The 21,231-nt window shown below is 37.2% G+C and overlaps 1 protein-coding gene across 7 annotated transcripts in view; it reads right to left on the bottom strand.

Moving 5' to 3' along the window:
• LOC131078932 (diphthine--ammonia ligase) overlaps positions 1-20,498 on the bottom strand; it is a 211,421-nt gene extending 190,923 nt beyond the window's left edge. For 2 of the 7 annotated variants that reach the window (XM_058016792.2, XM_058016806.2), the window contains exons 1-2: positions 20,325-20,484; positions 20,174-20,245 (exon numbers count right to left, since the gene is read on the bottom strand). In XM_058016792.2, coding sequence (XP_057872775.2) covers positions 20,174-20,214 — 41 coding nt within the window. In that variant the 5' untranslated portion in view covers positions 20,215-20,245; positions 20,325-20,484. Of the gene's footprint in view, positions 1-20,173; positions 20,246-20,324 lie in introns of all 7 variants that reach the window. The other 5 variants (XM_058016799.2, XM_058016814.2, XM_058016786.2 and 2 more) reach the window with 4 other exon arrangements.
• Positions 20,499-21,231: the final 733 nt, after the last annotated feature.

Here is a 21,231-nt window from a genome sequence, read left to right on the forward strand (position 1 = left end):
ATGCTTTACATTTTACTTTATTTAATTTTTCCTTCCTCAACTTTATTAATTCCTCCATTTGTTTTAATTTTTTAATGAAATCTAACCCCTTTTTTTTAATGTTTACATCCACTCTTACTTTTTCTAACTTCAACACTTTTTCTAAAACATATTTCCTCCAATATTTTCCTATGCCGAAATACTTAAATTTTATTTTTTGTACCTTCAACATTCCTCGATACTTCTCGGCCTTTATTTTCTTGTACTACTTCTTCCTAGTATGCCTAGTAAAATTTGTCTCCTGTCCGGCAATGGCTTTTTTTAATTTTTTCAGTTTTTTATTACCTCTTGCCTATGCTTTTTATTACTTCCCTCATCATCACTGCCAATTTCTATGCTCTGTTTTGTCCGAGTGGGCTCTATGTGGGGTCGCATTTTTATTTCCGAGTCGTATCACCTCCAGCAAGTGAATGGTGACCGCTTCTAGCACTCCTGCTCGCAACACATAACCATATATTCTATGTCAAAAATCTTATCCAACAAGGGTGCCAGCCCAACCCCTTTATACCGTCCATCAATGTATCATCCATATTGTTGGTACCATGTCACCTTTTCCCCATCAATTTGTGGTGGGTCAGCCGGGTTGGGAATCACTCGCCATAGCGAGTTAGAAGATGGTTCCTTGTTTCCAAGATGAATTTCTGCAATGAAACAATCTACTGCCTTAACCACCATTTTTAGGCGTGGGCCGGGAGTCACTTCGTACTCGGCAAGGTCAATCTCCTCTTCTAAATCTTACTCGGCCTCCTCTGGTTCCTTCCTTTTAGCAGCCTCCTCCTGTCGTCGTGCTTTGGCTTCTTCATCGATCTCATAGGCTAGATATTCTTGGTGTGGCCCTTCGTATGGTGCCTTTGGTGTCCAGTGGCCACCCAATCTTACCCATACAACAGGAGTGCCAAAATAGGCGTTTATCAGGTGCTTGTGTACTCATGGAACTGCCACGCCTTCTACCTACTTCTACACCATCCTCTCTTCTAGGAAGATTACAACGTTAGTCCAATCCTCATCAGCTCGATATAGCTCTCCTTTGATCACTGGATCTTCTTCGAGCACATTGCTCCTTTTGATTCTCCAATCACCTCTCGTGGCGTAGCCTAGCATATTGATGGCTACAGCAGTGTGCTCTCGTTCTCTATAAATTTTCAACTTCGAGCCGTTCACTAGATCACAGATAGGATTATCGTCCAAAGTTGATAGTTTCACTGCACCATTCTTGCCAACTTCCCTGATTTTATATGGCCCCATCCAATGAACTCTGAACTTCTTTGGACGGAGTTCGTTATGGTCATTAGATTTTAGTACCCACTGTCCCAGTCAGAAGTTCATCCGTCGGAGGTGTTTGTCGTGCCAAAACTTTTGTCGTCGTTGGGCCACCTCAATTGCCCACTGTGTCGTCATTCTTCGTTCATCCAGCATGGTAAGGTTTAGGAGTCGTTTGTTCTATCTCTCTACATCACCCAAACGGTTTTCTATTGCAATCCGTAGGCTCGATACGGTGTACTCTATTGGTACCACCACTTTTTGCTCATATATGAGTTCAAGGGTGTGTGACCTGTCGTCACTTTGTACATAGTACATACGCCCAAAGTACCACCAGAAGCCGCTCCTCCTAATCTTCATGTTCCACCCCACATGACTTGTAGATGATTGATACTAGAATCTTATTGGTTGATTTTGCCTGGTCATTCGCCCCGGGGTATTACAGACTTGACAGATTGTGGAAAATTTTAAATTCAGCCGTCATAGTCCTAATTACGTGGTTCACAAAATGTACCCCACAGTCACTAGTAATCTAAATTGGGATGTCGAACCTTGTGACAATTTGTTCATATTGGAATCTTGTCGTACTAATGGTGGTTTTGTCTGAGAATGCCCTTGCCTCTGCCCAAATCATGAGGTACTCAGTGGCAACTATAATGTACCGACATCTATTGTAATTTCCCCTTTTCTGCTCTAGTTTGGTTTGGGGATTGTTGGCCAATCCCAAGACCCGTTGCTCAGTCAAAGGCAGAATTTGGGTTTCCTATTTTTCTAGGAGGATGTTTTGACAATTTTGGTGGCTTGCATGTTGGAGTTTTATAGTTTTGATTCTGGATTCCTTCTGGGTTTTCGAAAAGCTTTGCAATGATGGTACATGCGTAGCAATCAGTGGAGTTTGGCATACTTACTATTTTTAGTAAGTGGGGGCAAGGACAAATTATTTTTCTAGGTTTTTCTGGGTTTTTAGAGAGCTACGTGATGGTATGACACGCAATTGAATTTGAGGACTTTTCCGAATTTACTATTTTTAGTAAGTTGTGACAGCTGCTTGAAATGTGGTTAAAATCACTTTGGAGATACTTACTATTTTTTGCAATATTCTATTTATAGTAAGTACTATTTTTGTCAGTGCTATTTTTGGCAGGTTTCAATAATCCAGTTCAGAGGCTATTTTTGGCAGTGCAGTTTTCAGTACTTTTAGCCTTCGGTTCACTATGGCAATTGTTCAACACATGGGAAAAGTAATTTTTAATGTATTTTAATGCCCCTTGGCCTAGGTGTGTGACTTATGTATTTCTAGTTATGACTTAAGGGGACGACTTGAGGTGATAAAGTAATATTTTAAGTCATAAGGTTTGGGCACCTAAGTTGTATTTTCACTTAATGCATTTTATATTATTATTGGACCTCCTTAAGTGGTACGCCCCTCCTTATGTGCTCATGAAATGTTTTATAAAGTGAAATATCAGTTAAGGCATGATGGACGCCTTAGGAAGAAATAAGTTAATTTTTGTGATGTATTTCACTTATTCATCTTGGACGCCCCATTATATTTTATTGACATTTTTATAAAGTATATTTGCTACCTCATGAAGATCGACTTGGGAAGAAAGGGGAAATGAAATGCAAATATCAAATTAATGTATAATGATCATGGATTTGGGTTTGGCGTCCATTTGGGGGGAATGTGAATTTGAATTTGGAAGCACCAAGGTTATAAATGAGAGTATTGGACTCTTGTTTTGGCATCCATGAATATTTTACAACGAAGTGCTGCCGAATTTGTCCTAGACTTGTACTTCAAAGTTGAGAGCTTCCTAGCCTTGTGTCAATTTCGTGCTTGAGAGATAGCACCTAGCTGATTGGAGAGACTATTTCTCATTCAAAGGGATACATTGAGCTATTTGGAGATGGATTCCATTGATGCATTTTCAGTTTTTTGAGTTTTGAAGCGTTTTTCATGCTGCTGGTCAGATTCATGGTTGTAGCAGTTAATCCTTCATATCTCACTACCTGATTTTCTGATTGTTCTAGGTAATGGCTCATTGGATTCCTATGTGCTCGGCGCCCCTTCTTGCTAAGTTTCGTATATTTTTTTGGAGAACCTGATTTTTAAAACAGATCGCCCCTCTCTAGGCAGGTCGTACCAAGCTGCAGTGACATTGGGAAGCGTGCATAAATTATTAAGGGCATTTTGGCATAGCTAGTTGTTTGGTACTTGGTCGCCCTTTCCTAACTCCCGTTCACCACTTATTTGGAGCCATTCGGAGGTGTTTTGACAGAGATATGGACTTCATAGTGCTATTGGTCTGATTTTTGGTGATGCTGATAGGCTATATCAGATTTGGTAAATTGTTCATTTTGACTTGTGTTTTTCAGTTTCGTGTTTTGTAGCTTCTTGGAGTACCTTCTTTATCTATTGGAGATTGGAGCTTTATTGTACTGATGGTATCTTACAGAGTTGCTCATTGTAAGGTTGTATGTAGTAGTACTGAAACAGTCCATTTCATTCTGCACTTTACTTTCTTATATTGCCCACTGCATAAGTGGAAGAGCAGCCTAGCCTTGCCGCCTATTTCTATTTCATATTGTACTCTTGTCCTCCCACTGCATAAGTGGAAGAGGTTGGCTTCGCCACCTATCTCAATTTCATATTGTACTCCTGTCCTCCCACTTGTTGGTGGACGTTTTATCATCTACCGAACACTTAGAATAAAATACCACAAGGATACTCTATCCTCTCCTGAACAAAATCACTACTTGTGCCAATATTGCGAGAAAGACCACAAGGTGACTCCAAGGTCTATATGTGCGAACAAGCGACTTTATGTCGGATAGCTACCTTGGTTATGTATGCTGAAATACAAGGGGGACTTATGCTTGGCTCGTTCAATTCACAGTGGAGATTTATCATTTTGGGTTTTGGATCATGGATTTCAAGAAAACTAAAAAGGAGGTAAGGATTTAGAACTTCTAATCTATTCCTAAGGATTCAAGAGACGGTAAAGACTAGGTGAAACTAATAAACAACACTTTGTTTCGCCACTCTTGGACAACTACGCAAAGCATGTGCAATCTTCTAAGGTTGTGCTCAAGATTTTCACACTTACGAATAATACCAACAATTGAACAATATTACTCAGAGTAGAAGTTAAGCATCTGCATCAAAAGCTCAACCTAACTTTACACATTGAATGAAAATCATCCATCCAACAAAAGTATGAGCAAAAAGTTTCACCAATCTAAACAATCAAATCCTTCATTCATCTAACATACATAAAATAAAATCTAAACTATGATAAGGGATAAGAACCATGCCAACTCCAAAATAAAAGAGGTAATCACCATCAATTCGAACAATGCATTACTTATCACTTTGGCAATTGTATGCAACAATTTACTTATCTCAACATGTTTTGCAACATGCTCACATGATTTACAAATGAGGGGTGAGCTCAATTTATAGGCTCCCCAATTAAAATTCAATGGCCAAGATTGATTTCCAATTAACGGTCGAGATTAAAACAACCTAACCCTAATCAAAGTTTCCCAAAATAGGTCAAATATCCGTTGGATGAGAGACAAGTGGCACAAGATACTATTGTTTAGGATTGCACTCCCTTCTTCTGCTAAGAGGTAGTGTGTTCAATAAACCTGGACATGTTGCCTTGAATTCCCCAATTTGTGCCGAAAAATTTGCCTAAGTATGGAAATTTGTCTGGAATACTCTTCTTGCCGCCAATTTATGTTGCGCATGGGAGCTTGTCTTTGACTCTTCAGAAATGAAATCCTTCAAGAAATCTAGAATTTCTTTCCATACTTTCGCCAAGTCTGAAGACTTTTCCTTCTTGATGCCTGGAGACTCTTTCGGGTGCCTTGAATTTGGAAAAGAATTTGATTCATGTGCTTGTCTTGTCAAATTTATTTCTTCCTGGCATGGCAGACTTGGATGAAGTCTAGCCAACCTTTGTTTATGATTTAATCTTTCTTCCATGCCTTGGCATGCTTCGTGTCAATTTGTTTGCCCTTGGACTTGGAATATTCTGGGACAATCGTCCTTCAATTTGCCTTAATCTGTTTTATGCCTTGGAAAGAGTTCGGACAATCATCTCCTTGTGTTTGGTGGATTTGGAAAAGTTTGGACAGTCATGAGCCTTCTTGTCTCCGGCAGATTTGAAAATATTATCAAACAATTTGTTTTCCAATTTTCCTTGATCTTGATTTATGGCGATCTTGGAAGAATAAATGCCATCCTTATACTTGCTTAGCACATTTCCTCTTGGCAAGGCAGAATTTACACATCCTTGGACAAGCTTCAATTTGTGTCTTATTTTATTGGATAAATCCTTCTCCAAGCCTTCTCTTTTTATTATCCAACCTGATTGCTTGCAAGTTTAGACAGTTTGTTTTTCTTTATTCCTCGGCGATTTTGGATAACATTCTTCCTTAATCCTGGTAGGGCAAACTTTCTTGAATCTTGGACATGAATGATTTGTTCTTGGAAGATCATTAGTCATTCCTTCTCAGGCGGACTTAGAAGACAAGAGGTGTTCTTCTTTGTAGGCGAATTGGAATATGCTAAGACATATTACTTTGTCTTTGTGCTCATCAAACTTCCAATCTGCTATCTTTTAATTCACTGTCCATGATGAACTTGGATGAGTCTTGGACATGTCGAACTTATTGAGTGCTTCCTTCAACTTTTTGGAATACTTTGTTTCCTATCTCCATGTGAATTTTGTTATCTCTGTTTCAAGTCGAACAATCTGATCAGGTTCTATCATGTTTGGACGCTGCTTACTTTGCTCATCCTTGGCGAATTCTAGACATAGGATTATGCTCCAACTTTGGCGAACTTGGATGATGTCTTGACATGTTCATTGTCAACTTGGAAGGCGGATTTGGATAAGAATTTGAACATGTCTAGGCAGACTTTGATCATGCTTGGAAGGAATTCATCTTCTCCTTGTCACGCCAACTTGGAAGACTCCATGCCAAGGCGGACTTGGAAGATTGTCGGACATGTTCAAGGTGGACTTGGATAGTTCTTAGACATGGCGGACTTGGCAAAGGCTTTGTCAATTTGTGTTTGCTCTTTGTCTTGACCTCCTTCATATTTTCCTTAGGCTGGGTGAAGCTTGAAAACCTCTTGCCAACCTTAATTTGTCTTCATCATGGCGGATTTGGAAGAAATTTGATCACCATATTCTGATCAATTCCCATCATGCTTTTCTTTATGGCTAGCGAACTTCATTGGTACTTTGCTACCTTAACCTGCAAAAACACATGAAAATTTAATATTATTTTCAGATTTTAATTCTGATTTTTAATCCTTTTCTAAAAATTTCACTTTCAGCCTATTAAAAGACTAAATTTCTGCGAAAAAGCAGACTGAAAGTGAAGGAATTGATCAATAAATTGATAAAATAAGGCAGAAAGGTAAGAAAATTCAATGAAATTCAGATTTTAGGTCCTCTTTATGACTGAAATTTACCTTCAACTCTAAAATTTTGTTTTAAAATCGAAAAAAGCACTTAATTTCTTGATTTCTAACACTTAGAAGAATTCACTTCTAGAAAATCTCTCCAAAATTCACAAATTCTGAGAGAAAACTTCTTCTCAATTGCTCTCAAATTCTCAACCTAAATAATGAATTGTGAAAATGAGTTGGTTGAAAATGTATAGTCTAGGATTTTTAAATTTAGAAGTTTTATTTTATTTTATTTTTGTTTTTAAATTATTTTATTATTTTTTTGTGTTTTTTTTTTTTTTTGACCTTTCCAAAATGGAAAGTTTTATTTTATCTTTCAAATTCATCTTTATCAAGGAATCTTCTAGAACTTTTTTTTAATTTCCAAAATTCTTGAATTTTTTTATTTATTTTTTTTGAAATAATTCTAATCCTTGAAAATAATTTTAATTTTGGAAAATAATTTTAGTTTATTTCATGTGCCAAATTTATTTTCCAACTTACTTTACACTTCCATAACTCAGTTTATTTTATTTTACTTTTTTCTTCCGACATGATCTAACCTCAAGTAGGAGTTTAACTAACTCTTGCCAAGAGTTAATTAACCATTGGTAGGAGTTTACCAAGTGTCGGACATTTTTGCTTAATCATAAGGTGAGCCTAACTAAGTCTTGGCCAACTTTCTTATGCTCTGGCGGACATTGATCCTACCTAAACATCTTCCATACTTGACATTCTTGGGCAAATTTGACTGATCAACTGCCATTCCATTTGTCTGACTTTGAGCCTTGACGAGCTTGTCTAAGCATCTGCCATTTTTACTTCTACAACTTAGGCGAAATTTTCAATGTGCCATGCCCAAACTCTTCCTCTATACTTGATCAACAGTGTTCATGCGATGTTGATACCATGTTGGTTCATCTAGAACAAAACCCTAATTAGGGTTTTCACTCTGCTTTTTGCACTTGGAGACCTCATTTTTGAAATCTGAGAACATGGGTACCAATAATATGGCTGATCTTCTGGAACAAACCTTTTGCTTTTTACCCATAAAGACAATTTTCAAAATCTGAGAACATGGGTAGGGATAATTTAGCATGAGGATCAAAACCCTAATCTCAGGAAAAAGCAAAAATTTCAAACCCTTGCTTTTTATACTTAGAAGCAAAATTTCTCGAATCTGAAGACATGGGCAGGACTGATATGACCTAAAGAACAAAACCCTAATTTCATAAAAAAGAAAAAAAATTTGAAGCCCTGTTTTTATACCTAGAGGCAAGATTTTCAAATTCTGACAAAATGGATAGTAATAAAATGACTTGAGGAACAAAACCCATATGCCACTTTCAAAAAAGCGGGAAAAAAAAAAAAAATTCTAAAAATAGCAGGTTGTCAAAAACGACCAAAAGCAATTGCGATCCTCGTCCTTCAGACCTTCTGAGCACTTTGACAACATTTATACATGATTCTGAGCATGATTTCTTAACTTGGATTGAGATGAATTCTCAAAAACTCTAACTCCTCATTGTAAAAAGAACGGTGATTAGCAATTGCGACGCCAAAGCGAAAACCTAAAAAGCAAAAACAAGGGGTCCCCATTTGCAATGGGGTGATGTGTGAAATAGGTCACAACACCACTGAATAAGTGGTTGAGTGATAGTTTTGTTATTTCTAGTCCTCCCGCTGAAAAGTGGTTGAGTGATTGTCATTTGCTTAATTAAGTCCTCCCACTGAACAAGTGGTTGAGTGATTGCTTTATTTTTAGAATTTCCTTTCAGCGCAAGTTTTTGATTATCCTAACCTTAACGGGTGTTGAATGTTGAGTTGAAAATTGAAAAAAAAAACTAAGGGGGATATTTCATCTATGCATACTACTCGCCTTCAGTTGGCCAACGAAGTCAAGACCCCACCTTTCAAATAGCTTCTACGGCTGGGATAGAAACAGGGGCATGAAGATTATTTTTAGTTGCCATAACTTCAGACAAAGGGCAAAAAATATCAGACCTGCATAAGGAGTTACAGACATTATCTTCAGCCACTCATGTCATCAAATTGTGCCTAAAGTGTTATGGTAAATCGATGTATTAAACAAAGAAGACGAAGGCTCTTTAAATAGATTTACAAAGACGATGTTTCTAAAAAAAACAATCATAAACTGAAGCTGAAAATAAAAACTAACTAAATAAATTAAAGACAACTAAAAAGACTAAGATAACAATTAGAGAAACATTACAATATTCTAATACCCTCCCTTAATGATCATCGTTCTAACTACCCAGAGAAAAATAGAGAAGGTTGCCCCCTTCTTCTCAGAACATTCTGCGACAAGAGCCCGCCACTGACCCTGTCATTGAGATGAGCCTACCGCTGACCCTCCCAGAATCTAGAGAACTTTTGGAGAACACAAATTGTCCACAAACTTTTGCAGATGAGCATGACGCCCCAAAACAAATTGCAAAAAGCCACGATTTTTTAGGAAAAAATCGACAAACCCCAGAAATTGAAGATTACAAAACATCGTTTTTTCGGAAAAAAAATGGTAAAAACCCTAAGACAGGAACACCTATACCCATGATTTTTGAGGATAAAATCTGACAAAACCTAGAACCCCACGTGAACATCACAAATTAGCACAACAGACTGAAAATGGACAACCTGCAATAATTCTACAAGTTTATTGGGCAAAATTTAGTGTCCTCCCAAAAGGGGACATTACAACCCGTCTATGTAATGCATTTGCATCTTGTTGACACATTTCTATAGGTTTTATATGTCTGAAAATTACCGTAACAGACCTGATAAACATTGTACTCAGATCTGATATGACAATAATAAAGTGAAGTTAATAATGAGAAATTGTTGTTTTGGTTCATGCCCTATGTGTTATCAATTTTGTATGTTCTTCTATGATTGGCATTGTAAACATACATCAAACACAATCAAAACTCAGGAACTCAGACATCCGAGAGCTAGTGTCATGTCCCTATTCAAGACCTAAGGTAACATCACATCACATTCACCGGGACGAGATGCTTCCATAGAGCTCAAAGATACCATTCAGAATTGCCGTTAATAATAATACATATCGTAGCTATGTTGCTGCCAACTCTTCTCTAACCGCTGAATACTATGGATTAATCAATGGGAATGAGGAATAGTATGCAGAGATAGAGATCGGCAAACAATGACTTGATACCATTATTCTGAAGTGATACGATAAGTTGAGGCGGAATCCCATAATACAATTTGGTCAAAGACAATGGAAATGTATGATTCATGAGTTTGTTGAAGAATTATTATTATCCATAGGGTGTGGTCACATACTCTTTAATTAGAGAAAGGGTGCAATGGGTTTAAGAGAGCCTATCTATTGTGAAGAGACGTGCCCCAAGAGATGTTACCAATCAAAGGTATATAATGGATATCAAATCCATTCTAGAAGGGAAGGAAAAAATGGATATATATCTTGTTCCTATTCTTGGTGGGAAGGATTTTGGTCTGGCTCTAGTATTTTGTATCCAGTATCGGGTCTGCTTAAACCAAGGTTTGTCGTTGACATAATCAGATTGCATACTTCACAGATTAGATCAGAAATAGAACCATTAGTCATTGTTGCAGGCATATAGTTTCATAATTATGGAGAGCAATTTATCACGATATAGCGGAGTTGCAGATCAGAAATCATCTTGCATGAACATCATCAAATATACTAGTAAGAGCAGAGATAATCCATTGATTGCATTGCATATACATATGTCTATCTATTGATCAAAGATCATTCTGCATACACCTAATTACTAAATCAGAGATAGCCTTCATATTGAGCTCCCATCATCATATTATGAATGCAAAGCATTGTGCATCAAATCATTATCGCATTGATTACCCAAATTTACAAGTATTTATCATGAAATTGAGGAAAGAAGTCTCTTGCAATTGATTTTCATAAGTTAAATGTTCCTATTTCATATGTCATCACTTAAAGGGACATTACAGCTAGCATGCCAAGTGTTTGACGAAATGTCAAATCTACTAAACGGAAAAAATTATACCAGAATTAGTTGGGGTTCTTATAGTGGTATCCTTTGCAATCTTGTTTGAGTAATTAATGTTGTTATGTATGAATGAGAGACTTCTTAACAATCATATGAGCATATGTGCAAACAATCCCAATCGGCCGAAGACATTACTAAGAGCAGCAAACTGTGTGATAAATTGTCTAATCCATTAAGGTAGAGTTGGTGCAAAAAATTTGGTTGCAAACCAAGGGTGGCCACTGTTGAAGATTTTAGCTTCAATAGAGATCTTCTTCCTGCTCTTGTCTTCTTTGAGCCTCTCCGTAATATGTATGTGTTCATCATGTTGGTCCACGTCATCCCAAAGACTCTTCATTCGAGCTGTTGTTGTGTTTATAGTTTCATTCTTTCCTTGTCAGCTGTATGTGTTTGGCATCGGTTCCTCTTTCTCCGGATGGTTTTCATTACGTGGATTTTACCTGGCTGTGTTGGCACCATTACTCTTTCTTTGCAGAGGTTTACCATTGTCACTTTCTATTGTGTCGGTGATGTAACTGCAGGCCCTCTTCATGCATGGTGCTTGAGTTTCCCTCCGTGAAGTATAACAGTCACCGTGGGAGTATGCGACAAGTCTTGCCTTTTTGATGCTTCCATGTGTGAGTCATATTATTATGATTCGCAGGTTGAATTTCGTTGTTAAAAAGGAAGACATCATATTTATATGTGTTCGGAGCTCAGCGAATGTTGGTTGAATAATATTTTGATCTTCATGGCTTCAGCACATTGTTTTTCTGAATCTCACATAATCTGCATATTCGATTATTGATTATTTTGGTATAAGTGTAAAAAGGACATTTTTGTCATTCGAATGGTAGTAACCATTCTTCTGAAGTTATCTTATTATTTTGTGATTGTTGAAGTGACAACAATATGTGCTAGTGTGAGAGCATTGTATCAAATTTGGGTTGATAATAAAGTTTGATTTTGTGTGGCTGGGTTTTTCACCCTCAGGTAGAGGGTTTTCCCAGGATAAGGTTTTGTGTTGTTGTGCTCTTGTTTTAGTATCAGAGCAGTTTTAGTATCAGAGCGGGTTTAGAAGATCGATCCAGACCCAGAATCTTGTTTTAAGTTCCTTATTTCTTTCAGTTGTTTCTCTAAGCCATTCATTATGGTGAATTGATTGAAAGTAGAAGATAGACTAGATGGTTCGTCAAATTTCTCTTCTTGGAAATTTAGAATTCTGATTACTCTACAAGAGAATGATGTCCTTGACTATGTCTCGAAAGATGTAGAAGAACCTTTTGTTGATACAAAGAAAGCTCAATGGAGAAAGAATAGGACCATGGCTAAGAAAATTCTGATTGATTCTATCTGTTAAGGATCATCTGGTTCCTATCATCTCTAAGTTGGATTCAGCTAAGGAAATGTTTCAGACCCTAAAGGATCTTTATGAATTCAACAACACTAGCAGAGCTCTAGCCCTGAGGCGTCAACTGCTGCATGTGAAAATGGCTAGAGGAGAATCTGTTGCTTCTTATTTCATGAAAATTTCAGAGTTAAAAGATCAGCTTAGTGCAATTGGAGATACTTTGTTGATAAAGACTTGGTGATGCTAGCTATGAATGGACTTCCCAACTCTTGGGAATCCTTCATTCAAGGAATTAGTGGAAGAGTTGAACTTCCTAAGTTTGATAGATTGAAAGCAGATTGAATTCAAGAAGAATGCAGACAAGAAGTTAGAAGCAATGGTCGCAAATCTCATCATGAAGATGATCTTGTGCTTGTTGCCCACACATCTAAGGGGAAAGGAAAGAAAGGTAACTTCAAAAAATTTCGAGATAAGAATTTTGAATCTGCCCCTGATGCCAAGAAAAAGAGGAAGGACCTTTATAGAATTCGGTGCTTCAGATGTGACAAATTTGGTCACTTTGCCAAAGATTGTGTATCAAGGTTAAAGCCTCAAGCAGCTGCTACAAATGTTGAGAATCCTTCTCCTCAAAGAGAGAAGTGAAAATTCTGAGGGATTCTTGTTTATTTCTGCACTTTCTAGCAATGTTCCTACTAACAGTTGTTAATGTTTTAGCAACACAAAAATCTGAAACAAGATACACAGAATTTATCCTGGGAAAACCCTACACTTGAGGGTGAAAAACCCAACCCACTCAAAAATGAACTTTATTATATCTTTGAAAATGAATACAACTGTTGATAGTTTCAGATTACTATCAATCACAATAAGATAAAATAAGTTTGATTCTCTACAAATCAATCATGACAATGAAGTCAAATGATACATCACATATACATTCTATAAACCTTCATAAGTCTGAAAACTCTGAACACAGAAAACATAAAATATTACTGATCTGACAGACTCCATACACATTATTCTCAACTTGCTACGAGACAAAATTGGAAGCCAGCAATATGACTATCAATCTGCCGAAGAAGAAGAACGACCGAAAATGGAAGAGCGATGAATATAAAGAATCGAATAGCAAGTGAAGAGACTCCACGATGGAAGAGGAAAAGTCACCGATAGCCAAAGACATCTTCATCGACAGCCACCAAAGCGATCATAAAAGAAGAATATCGAAAGGAAAAACGGAAGCCAATGAAACGATTCAAGTTAGAAAAAGATAACTGAAGCCAAGAGATAAATAAGGGACATTGCATCTTGAATCTCTATCGCAGCTATAACTTCAACAACAGTGATACTTGGCTAATTGATAGTGGACCATCTCGTCATATCATTGGTTATCGTGAGCACCTCTCAAACTTGAAAGAAAGACTCTCATCTTCAAGTTATTATTGGTGATGATGCATGTTACTCTATGAAGGGTGCTGGTTCTACTTCTTTTCAGTTGGACTCTGGTATTCCTCTTCATTTAAGTGATGTCCTCTTTGTTCCTGGTATTAAGAGGAATCTGATTTCTATTTCTGCATTAGAAGACAAAGGTTATCATGTTGCCTTTGCTGATGGAAAAGTTCTTGCATGGAAGAAGAACTCAAGTTTTCATTCAGCTCGTGTTATTGGTGTTTGTCATGACAGTCTTTACAAGCTTTCAGCTCATCCTATTCAAGCTTTTAGCTCATGATTCTTCAAGTTCAAGTGAGTTGTGGCAAAAAAGATTTGGTCATTTAAATTTCAGAACGTTGTCTTCAATGGAGAAGGTTGTCATTGGTCTTCCGAAGCTGAACCAAAATCATGAAGGTGTCTGCAAGGGGTGTGCTCTAGGTAAGAACATTAAGAGTACCTTTCATAGTAGTGAAAATAGAGCAAAGGATATTCTAGAATTAATTCATTCTGATTTATGTGGGCCTATGTCAGTTGCTTCCCTTAGTGGTTTTTGGTATTATGTCACCTTCATTGATGATTTTTCTCGTAAGTGTTGGATTTATTTTCTCAAGTCCAAAGAGTCTGATGAAGTGTTGTCTAGATTTAAAGAATTCAAAGCTCTTGTTGAAAATTTATCTAACAAGAAGATTAAGATTCTAAGGTCTGACAATGGAGGAGAATATATTTCTGGTATTTTTCATATCTTTTGTGTTGAAGCTGGGATTAAGAGGGAGTTTTGTGTCCCTTATAATCCTCAACAAATCGGTGTAGCTAAAAGAAAGAACAGGACAACTGTTGAAGCAGCGAAGGCTATGATTCATGATCAAAGCCTTTTAACATCCCTATGGGCTGAGGTTTGCAGGACAGCAATTCACATTCAGAATCGTAGTCCTCATCAGATCCTAGACAACTTGACTCCAGAAGAAGCTTTTACAGGTGTCAAACCAGATGTTAGTTATTTCAAAATCTTTGGATGCGCTATTTATATTCATGTTCCAAAAGAGAAAAGAACTAAATTAGAACCTTCAGGCAAGAAAGGCATCTTTGTTGGTTATAGTGAATCTTCAAAAGCATATAGAATCTACATTCCAGGTCAAAAACAGATTGAAATCAGCAGAGATGTTTCTTTTGATGAAGATGTAGCTTGCAAGAAATCCAAAGGGTCTAACTTGGAATCTGATGAAGATTTTGAGTATTCTCAAGATATAGATGCGGCTGATTTGAATCCATCTTCATGGATTCAGAGGGAGAATACAAATTTAGAAGATTCTACTGATCCAGCTGATCTAGCTGATCCAATTGATCCAGTTGACTCTATAGTTACATCAGCAGGTCCCAGTAGTTCAACTAATAAGAAAAGACCTTTGTGGGCCAAGCACACTATGGAAGAAGCTGAAAAATATGCAGCACCTCGTGGTACTTTCAGAGAAAGTAAAAGGCCTCATAAGTTTGTTGGTTATGTATCTTTGATGAGTCGCGTTATAGCTTCCGAGCCTTCCAGTGTTGAAGAGGCTTTAAATCAGCAAGTGTAGAAGAATGTCATGATGGAGGAGTATCAATCCATCATAAAAAATGATGTATGGGATAGTTCCAAGGCCTAAAAATAAATATGTGGTTTCTTCCAAGTGGCTGTTCAAAATCAAACACGCAGCTGATGGGAGTATAGAAAAGTACAAGGCCAGATTTGTAGCCAGAGGTTTTTCGCAAAAGGAAGGCATAGATTACGAAGAAACCTTTGCACCTGTAGCACGTTACACTTCTATCAGGACCATCATAGTTGTTGCAGCTGTTAAGGTTTGGAAGCTTCATCAAATGGATGTGAAAACAGCCTTCTTGAATGGTATAATTGAAGAGGAGGTTTACATTGAACAACCAGAGGGCTTTGTTATTCATGATAGAAACTCACATGTATGCAGGCTGAAAAAGGCCTTATATGACCTTAAACAAGCCCCTCGTGCTTGGTATGAAAGGATAGATCACTATCTTTTGAGCTTGGGCTTCCTAAAGAATGATGCTGATCCAAATTTATACTTCAAGGCATGTGATGACAAAGTGCTGGTTTTAGTGCTACATGTTGATGATTTATTTCTAACTGGTAATGATGATCTCATTGTCAAATGCAAGAAGGAGTTAGCTTCAGAATTTGAAATGAAAGATCTTGGTTTGTTGCATTATTTCCTTGGACTTGAGGTATGGAAAAGTTCAAATGGAATTATATTGAGTCAAGATAAATATGCTATTGATATTTTGAAGAGGTTTGGTATGTTAGAATGTAAATCTATGGTGACTCCTATGGAAGCAAATCTGAAAAAGTTACATGAGGTTGCAGCTACTTCAGATTTAGTAGATCCTACTATGTGCCGGCAATTAATTGGTTCTTTAATGTATTTGGTTAACACAAGGCCTGATATATGTTATGTTGTTAACACTTTAAGTCAGTTCACGTGTGAAACAAGACAGATTCACCTTGTGGCAGCCAAACACATACTAAGATATGTTCGTGGTACTATGGGATATGGTTTAAAATATTCCTCATGTGTAGAGCTGAACTTACAGAGGTTCTCTGATTCAGATTGGGCAAGTTGTGTGTCTGACAGGAAGAGCACTTCAGGAAGTTGTTTCAGCCTAGGTTCAGCTATGATTTCCTGGTGCAGCAAGAAACAATCTTGTGTTGCTCAGAGTACAACTGAAGCAAAATATGTTGCAGCTTGTGTGGCTGCAAGAGAAGCTATGTGGCTTCCCAAATTGCTTGCAGGATTGTTTGGGCAGCCCTTGGAACCTACAGTGATTCTTTGTGATAACCAAAGTTGTGTGAAGCTTTCGATTAATCCAGTTTTTCATGATAGAACCAAACATGTGGAAATAAAATATCATTACTTGAAAGAGATGGTTCAAAGGAAAGCAGTTGAGCTCAAGTACATTTGCATAGAAGAGCAAACAACGGACATTCTCACCAAGCCGCTTCTGAGAGTGAAGTTCTATTACTTCCGAGATAAGCTTGGCATTGTGGAGAATGAAGCTCTTGCTGAGAGAGAGTCTCGGCTTCATTGATTATTTGCTTATTGTTAATGAGTTCTTCTCTACGAGAGAAGTTTGAGGTGAAATCCCTTGTTAATGAGTTCTTCTCTGCGAGAGAAGTTCGAGGAGAAATCCCTTGTTAATGAGTTCTTCTCTGCGAGAGAAGTTCGAGGAGAAATCCCTTGTTAACGAGTTCTTCTCTGAGAGAGACGTTCGAGGTGAAATCCCTTGTTCCACCCTCTGGGAGTAGCCATGGTGGAAGTCATGTGTGTGACTCCATGACTTTATTTTCTGTTTTTATGATTCAACCTCTAGGAGTAGCTATGGTGAATATTGTTATGCTAAGATAACATTTTTATTTGAGAAAATCTGTGATGAGATTATTTTTGTTGACATTCTTTTGATTGCAGCTATGTGTACTTGTCATGTGATGACATTTTGAAGATCTCTCTCTTGCTAAGAGGGAGTGTTGAAGATTTTAGCTTCAATAGAGATCTTCTTCCTGCTCTTGTCTTCTTCGAGCCTCTCCGTAATATGTATGTCTTCATCGTGTTGGTCCACGTCATCCCAAAGACTCTTCGTTCAAGCTGCTGCTGTGTTTATAGTTTCATTCTTTCCTTGTCAGCTGTATGCGTTTGGCATCGGTTCCTCTTTCTCCGGATGGTTTCCGTTATGTGGATTTTACCTGGCTGCGTTGGCACCGTTACTCTTTATTTGCGGAGGTTTACCGTTGTCACTTTCTATTGTGTCGGTGATGTAACTGCAGGCCCTCTTCGTGCATGGTGCTTGAGTTTCCCTCCATGAAGTAGAACAGTCACCGTGGGAGTATGCGACAAGTCTTGCCTTTTTTATGCTTCCGTGTGTGAGTCATATTATTATGATTTGCAGGTTGAATTTCGTTGTTAAAAAGGAAGACATCATATTTATATGTGTTCGGAGCTCAGCGAATGTTGGTTGAATAATATTTTGATCTTCGTGGCTTCAGCACAGTGTTTTTCTGACTCTCACATAATCTGCATATTCGATTATTGATTATTTTGATATAAGTGTAAAAAGGACATTTTTGTCATTCGAATGGTAGTAACCATTCTTCTGAAGTTATCTTATTATTCTGTGATTGTTGAAGTGACAACAATATGTGCTAGTGTGAGAGCATTGTATCAAATTTGGGTTGATAAAAAAGTTTGATTTTGTGCGGCTGGGTTTTCCCAGGATAAGGTTTTGTGTTGTTGTGCTCTTGTTTTAGTATCTGTTCTCTGTTCTATTTCTTTTATTCTGGTTCATACTCAACAGCCACTACAATATGATACCAAACAACCAACATACTTAATAATCCCTCTCCAAACTATAGAAATCCATATGAAATAAAGAAGAGACCAAAAAAAGATCGCAATTACTTAAAATGCTACAACATTATCAAATCCTAATTACAATCACACCAACAAATGTGGCAAGAGGAAACCCTCAGCTAGAATGTTGTCAAAATCTACAAGTGACTAACAATACATCAGTTGCAAATTTACAACCTTATGATTCACAAAACATGTTGCTTTGTAGGCGACAAGACTTGTAATAGTTGAAACCCTAGAAAATCCTTAATGCTCACAGATGCATGGAAATGTACAAATGACCAGCAACCTTTTGTCTGAAAAAATAGACCTATATATATATCACTTTGCTCAGTCACTCAGTTGCTTGTGATAATTTCACTGAGAACAAGAGTTCATAAATGTAATGTGCAAGACAATGAATCCCACAAAATCCACCAAATGGGCAATTTGGAACTTACGTGCAGATCCTCAACATCTAGAGCCAACCACTACATTCATGGCAAACTAGATTTCCCTGTTGCCCATTGTTGAAATTGCATTTAGATTTGTGCCCTTAGGATGAACAGTGGTTTTTACACGATAAAATCCTCTTGGAGCAATTGTAGGAGTCAAATCTTGTCATTACTGGCATTCTAAGAAGATCTAATGAGTGACGGAGGCAATTTGGAGGAAATGCAAAAATTCAATGAGGGATTAAAGGTTGAGATGAGAGATGGGCAAAAATTGAAAGAAGTCTGAAAGACCTTTGCAATTCCACACGGGAGGAAGAGTAGTGAGAATTGGAAGCAAAAAAAGACTAGATGTGGAAAAGAAGACGCGAATAGGAAGAACTTCGAATGAACAACGCATGTTCTCAAAGCACATGAAACTTGATCAGAAGTTGAGAATGGGAGAATGTGGAGATCAAAAGAGAATGAGAGGTCGAGCGGTTGGGATAAATAAGTCTGGACATCCATTTAAGCCCACAAATCGATGGAATGAAGGAAATAGAGGAATGGATCTGATGAGTAAGTGGAATTTCTATGCAAGACCAGCTATCAAGACAAGAGATCAAAGAAATTTAGTAGTCCACAAAAACTCTGCAAAAATTGAAGAAAATATCCAAAACCTTCCTAGACTTAAAACTTTCTTGGATTTTTTGCAACTTCCAACATTTGATAGAACATGGGAGATGATGAGGAACGACACTTAGGCTAAATTGATCAAGGGAGACCCATTTAAAGATTTATCCGATCAGTTATAGATGATGAGAAAACGGAGGTCTAATGGGCAAGGAGGCTGGGGCTCAAGCAACTTTTTACACTATCAATTTGAGTCCCAACACTTACAAAACCAAAAAGGAGCAAGAAACAAATGTGGGCATCTATTGAACAACAGGACTAGCACGTGATAAAAATGCAAACGTGGGAAGAAAGAATTGGGGACCTAAATAAAATAATTAGGAGCAACAAATCGTCAACATTCTGAAATTTTTAAATAGCACAACGAATAACTTGCAACTTCAATGCAATACATGATTATAGTGGAACCATGAAAGTTGTTTTCAACTAAACAGGGCTGCATACAAAGAAAACTAATATGAATTCAGGCGTTTGGAAGATCAAATGAGAGAAAATATAGACTACACAGTTAGAAATTTCGATAAGAAAATTAGCTTTTGGAGCAGCAGTAAGTACGAACGAAATAAATGATTAAAGAAATCTGTAAAGAAGAAATGAAGAGCTTGATGTAATAAATCAAGCTCAAATTAACAAGATGAAAGGAAAAAGTAAACATGGCCGTATCCTGCAGAAAAAAAAGATGAATTCAAGACTTTGGAAGATCCAATGAGTGAGAAAAGAGCCTATGTGGCTAGAAATTTCAACAAGAAAATGTAAAATTAGGAGCAAACTACAAACTGAAAAACTTCAAAAAAATCTGCAAAAGGGGATAGGCAGTGATGGGTTGGTTTAAGTTTTTAACAATTCAACCTCAAACTTACAAGATGAATGGCAAAACGACAGACACTTGAAATGCATTTCTTATTAGTTAATGTGAGCCAGCTTTACACATTATATATGCAATAAGAAGAAAAGTCACTACTTGTGGGGGAACAAAATGAAGTTCCTGAATCGATATATAAATGGCAAATCAAAACTGATATTATAGAGCATAAGCTAATATAATGTGGGTCATTTGCATGAAAGCATGATGCACATACGGTTTGGTACATGTAGCTGTCCAGCTCGTCGACGCAATCATCCGAGGGAAACAAGTTTGCAAGCGCTACTATCTGACCATCACCATTCAAATTAATTCAACAACAGTATGTTTAACAGTAATTGTGATAGAAAAAGTAATCGAAGTAACACCTGATGACCATAGTGGATGCATTTTATCATTGCATAGCAGCTATCTTTTCCTCCGCTTACAAGCGCAACCACCTTCATTCTCTCCTCTATTCTACTCCCTTTCCCTTTCACTTTCCCTGAGCATAAACCCTTGCACAATCATATGCTTTCATTTTTTAATTTTTTATATTGCAAGCAAATTGCAAATTAAATAACTGACTACGTAAGGGGTTTTTTAAACAAACAATTGCTACTTAGCGGCACGGTAACTTTTATTTCTTGTTCATTATAGAATCATAGTTAAAGCTTTCTTTGTATTGAATTAGGGGAAGAGCATCGCTAGTAGTCATAGCTAATTTCGCTTACCTACAAATCTTAAACGGTACATCGGATTTTGATTTTTTTTTAGTTGTCTTTGTATGTGACTTAACTACTTATAGCTATTGATCTGGCTTCTGAGTAGTAACGATGCACGATGTGAAATCAGTTATGCACACAAAGGTCAAAAAGTGCACATTTCAAAGTATCGCCTGATACCTAACTAAAGATGTTGCAGTAACCACCAACTCGTGGTGCACAAATGTTCCAATAGTGGTGCACAAATGGGACAAATGTTCCAATAGTTGTGCATAAATGGGTCAATTAATTACAAAAAATGATCGGCTATTGGTACAAAACAAATTTATTAATGGTGTTTTCACTATGACGGCTATTGGGGGGTCAACATGACAATAAGGTGACGATTATTGGAACTATGTTATCTATTGGTGCTCTTCCCCTAGATTATATGTTTTCACTTTAATCTATATAAAATGACATAAGGAGAAAAAAATGTCATTTTATATAGATTAAAGTGAAGATATATAGGCTAGTAGGATTTGAAATTTCAATATATAAACAGAAAAAAAATAATATTAATTTCATTTAT

Source organism: Cryptomeria japonica, chromosome 8, assembly GCF_030272615.1.
Source record: "Cryptomeria japonica chromosome 8, Sugi_1.0, whole genome shotgun sequence".
In the NCBI taxonomy this organism is placed as follows: Eukaryota; Viridiplantae; Streptophyta; class Pinopsida; order Cupressales; family Cupressaceae; genus Cryptomeria; species Cryptomeria japonica.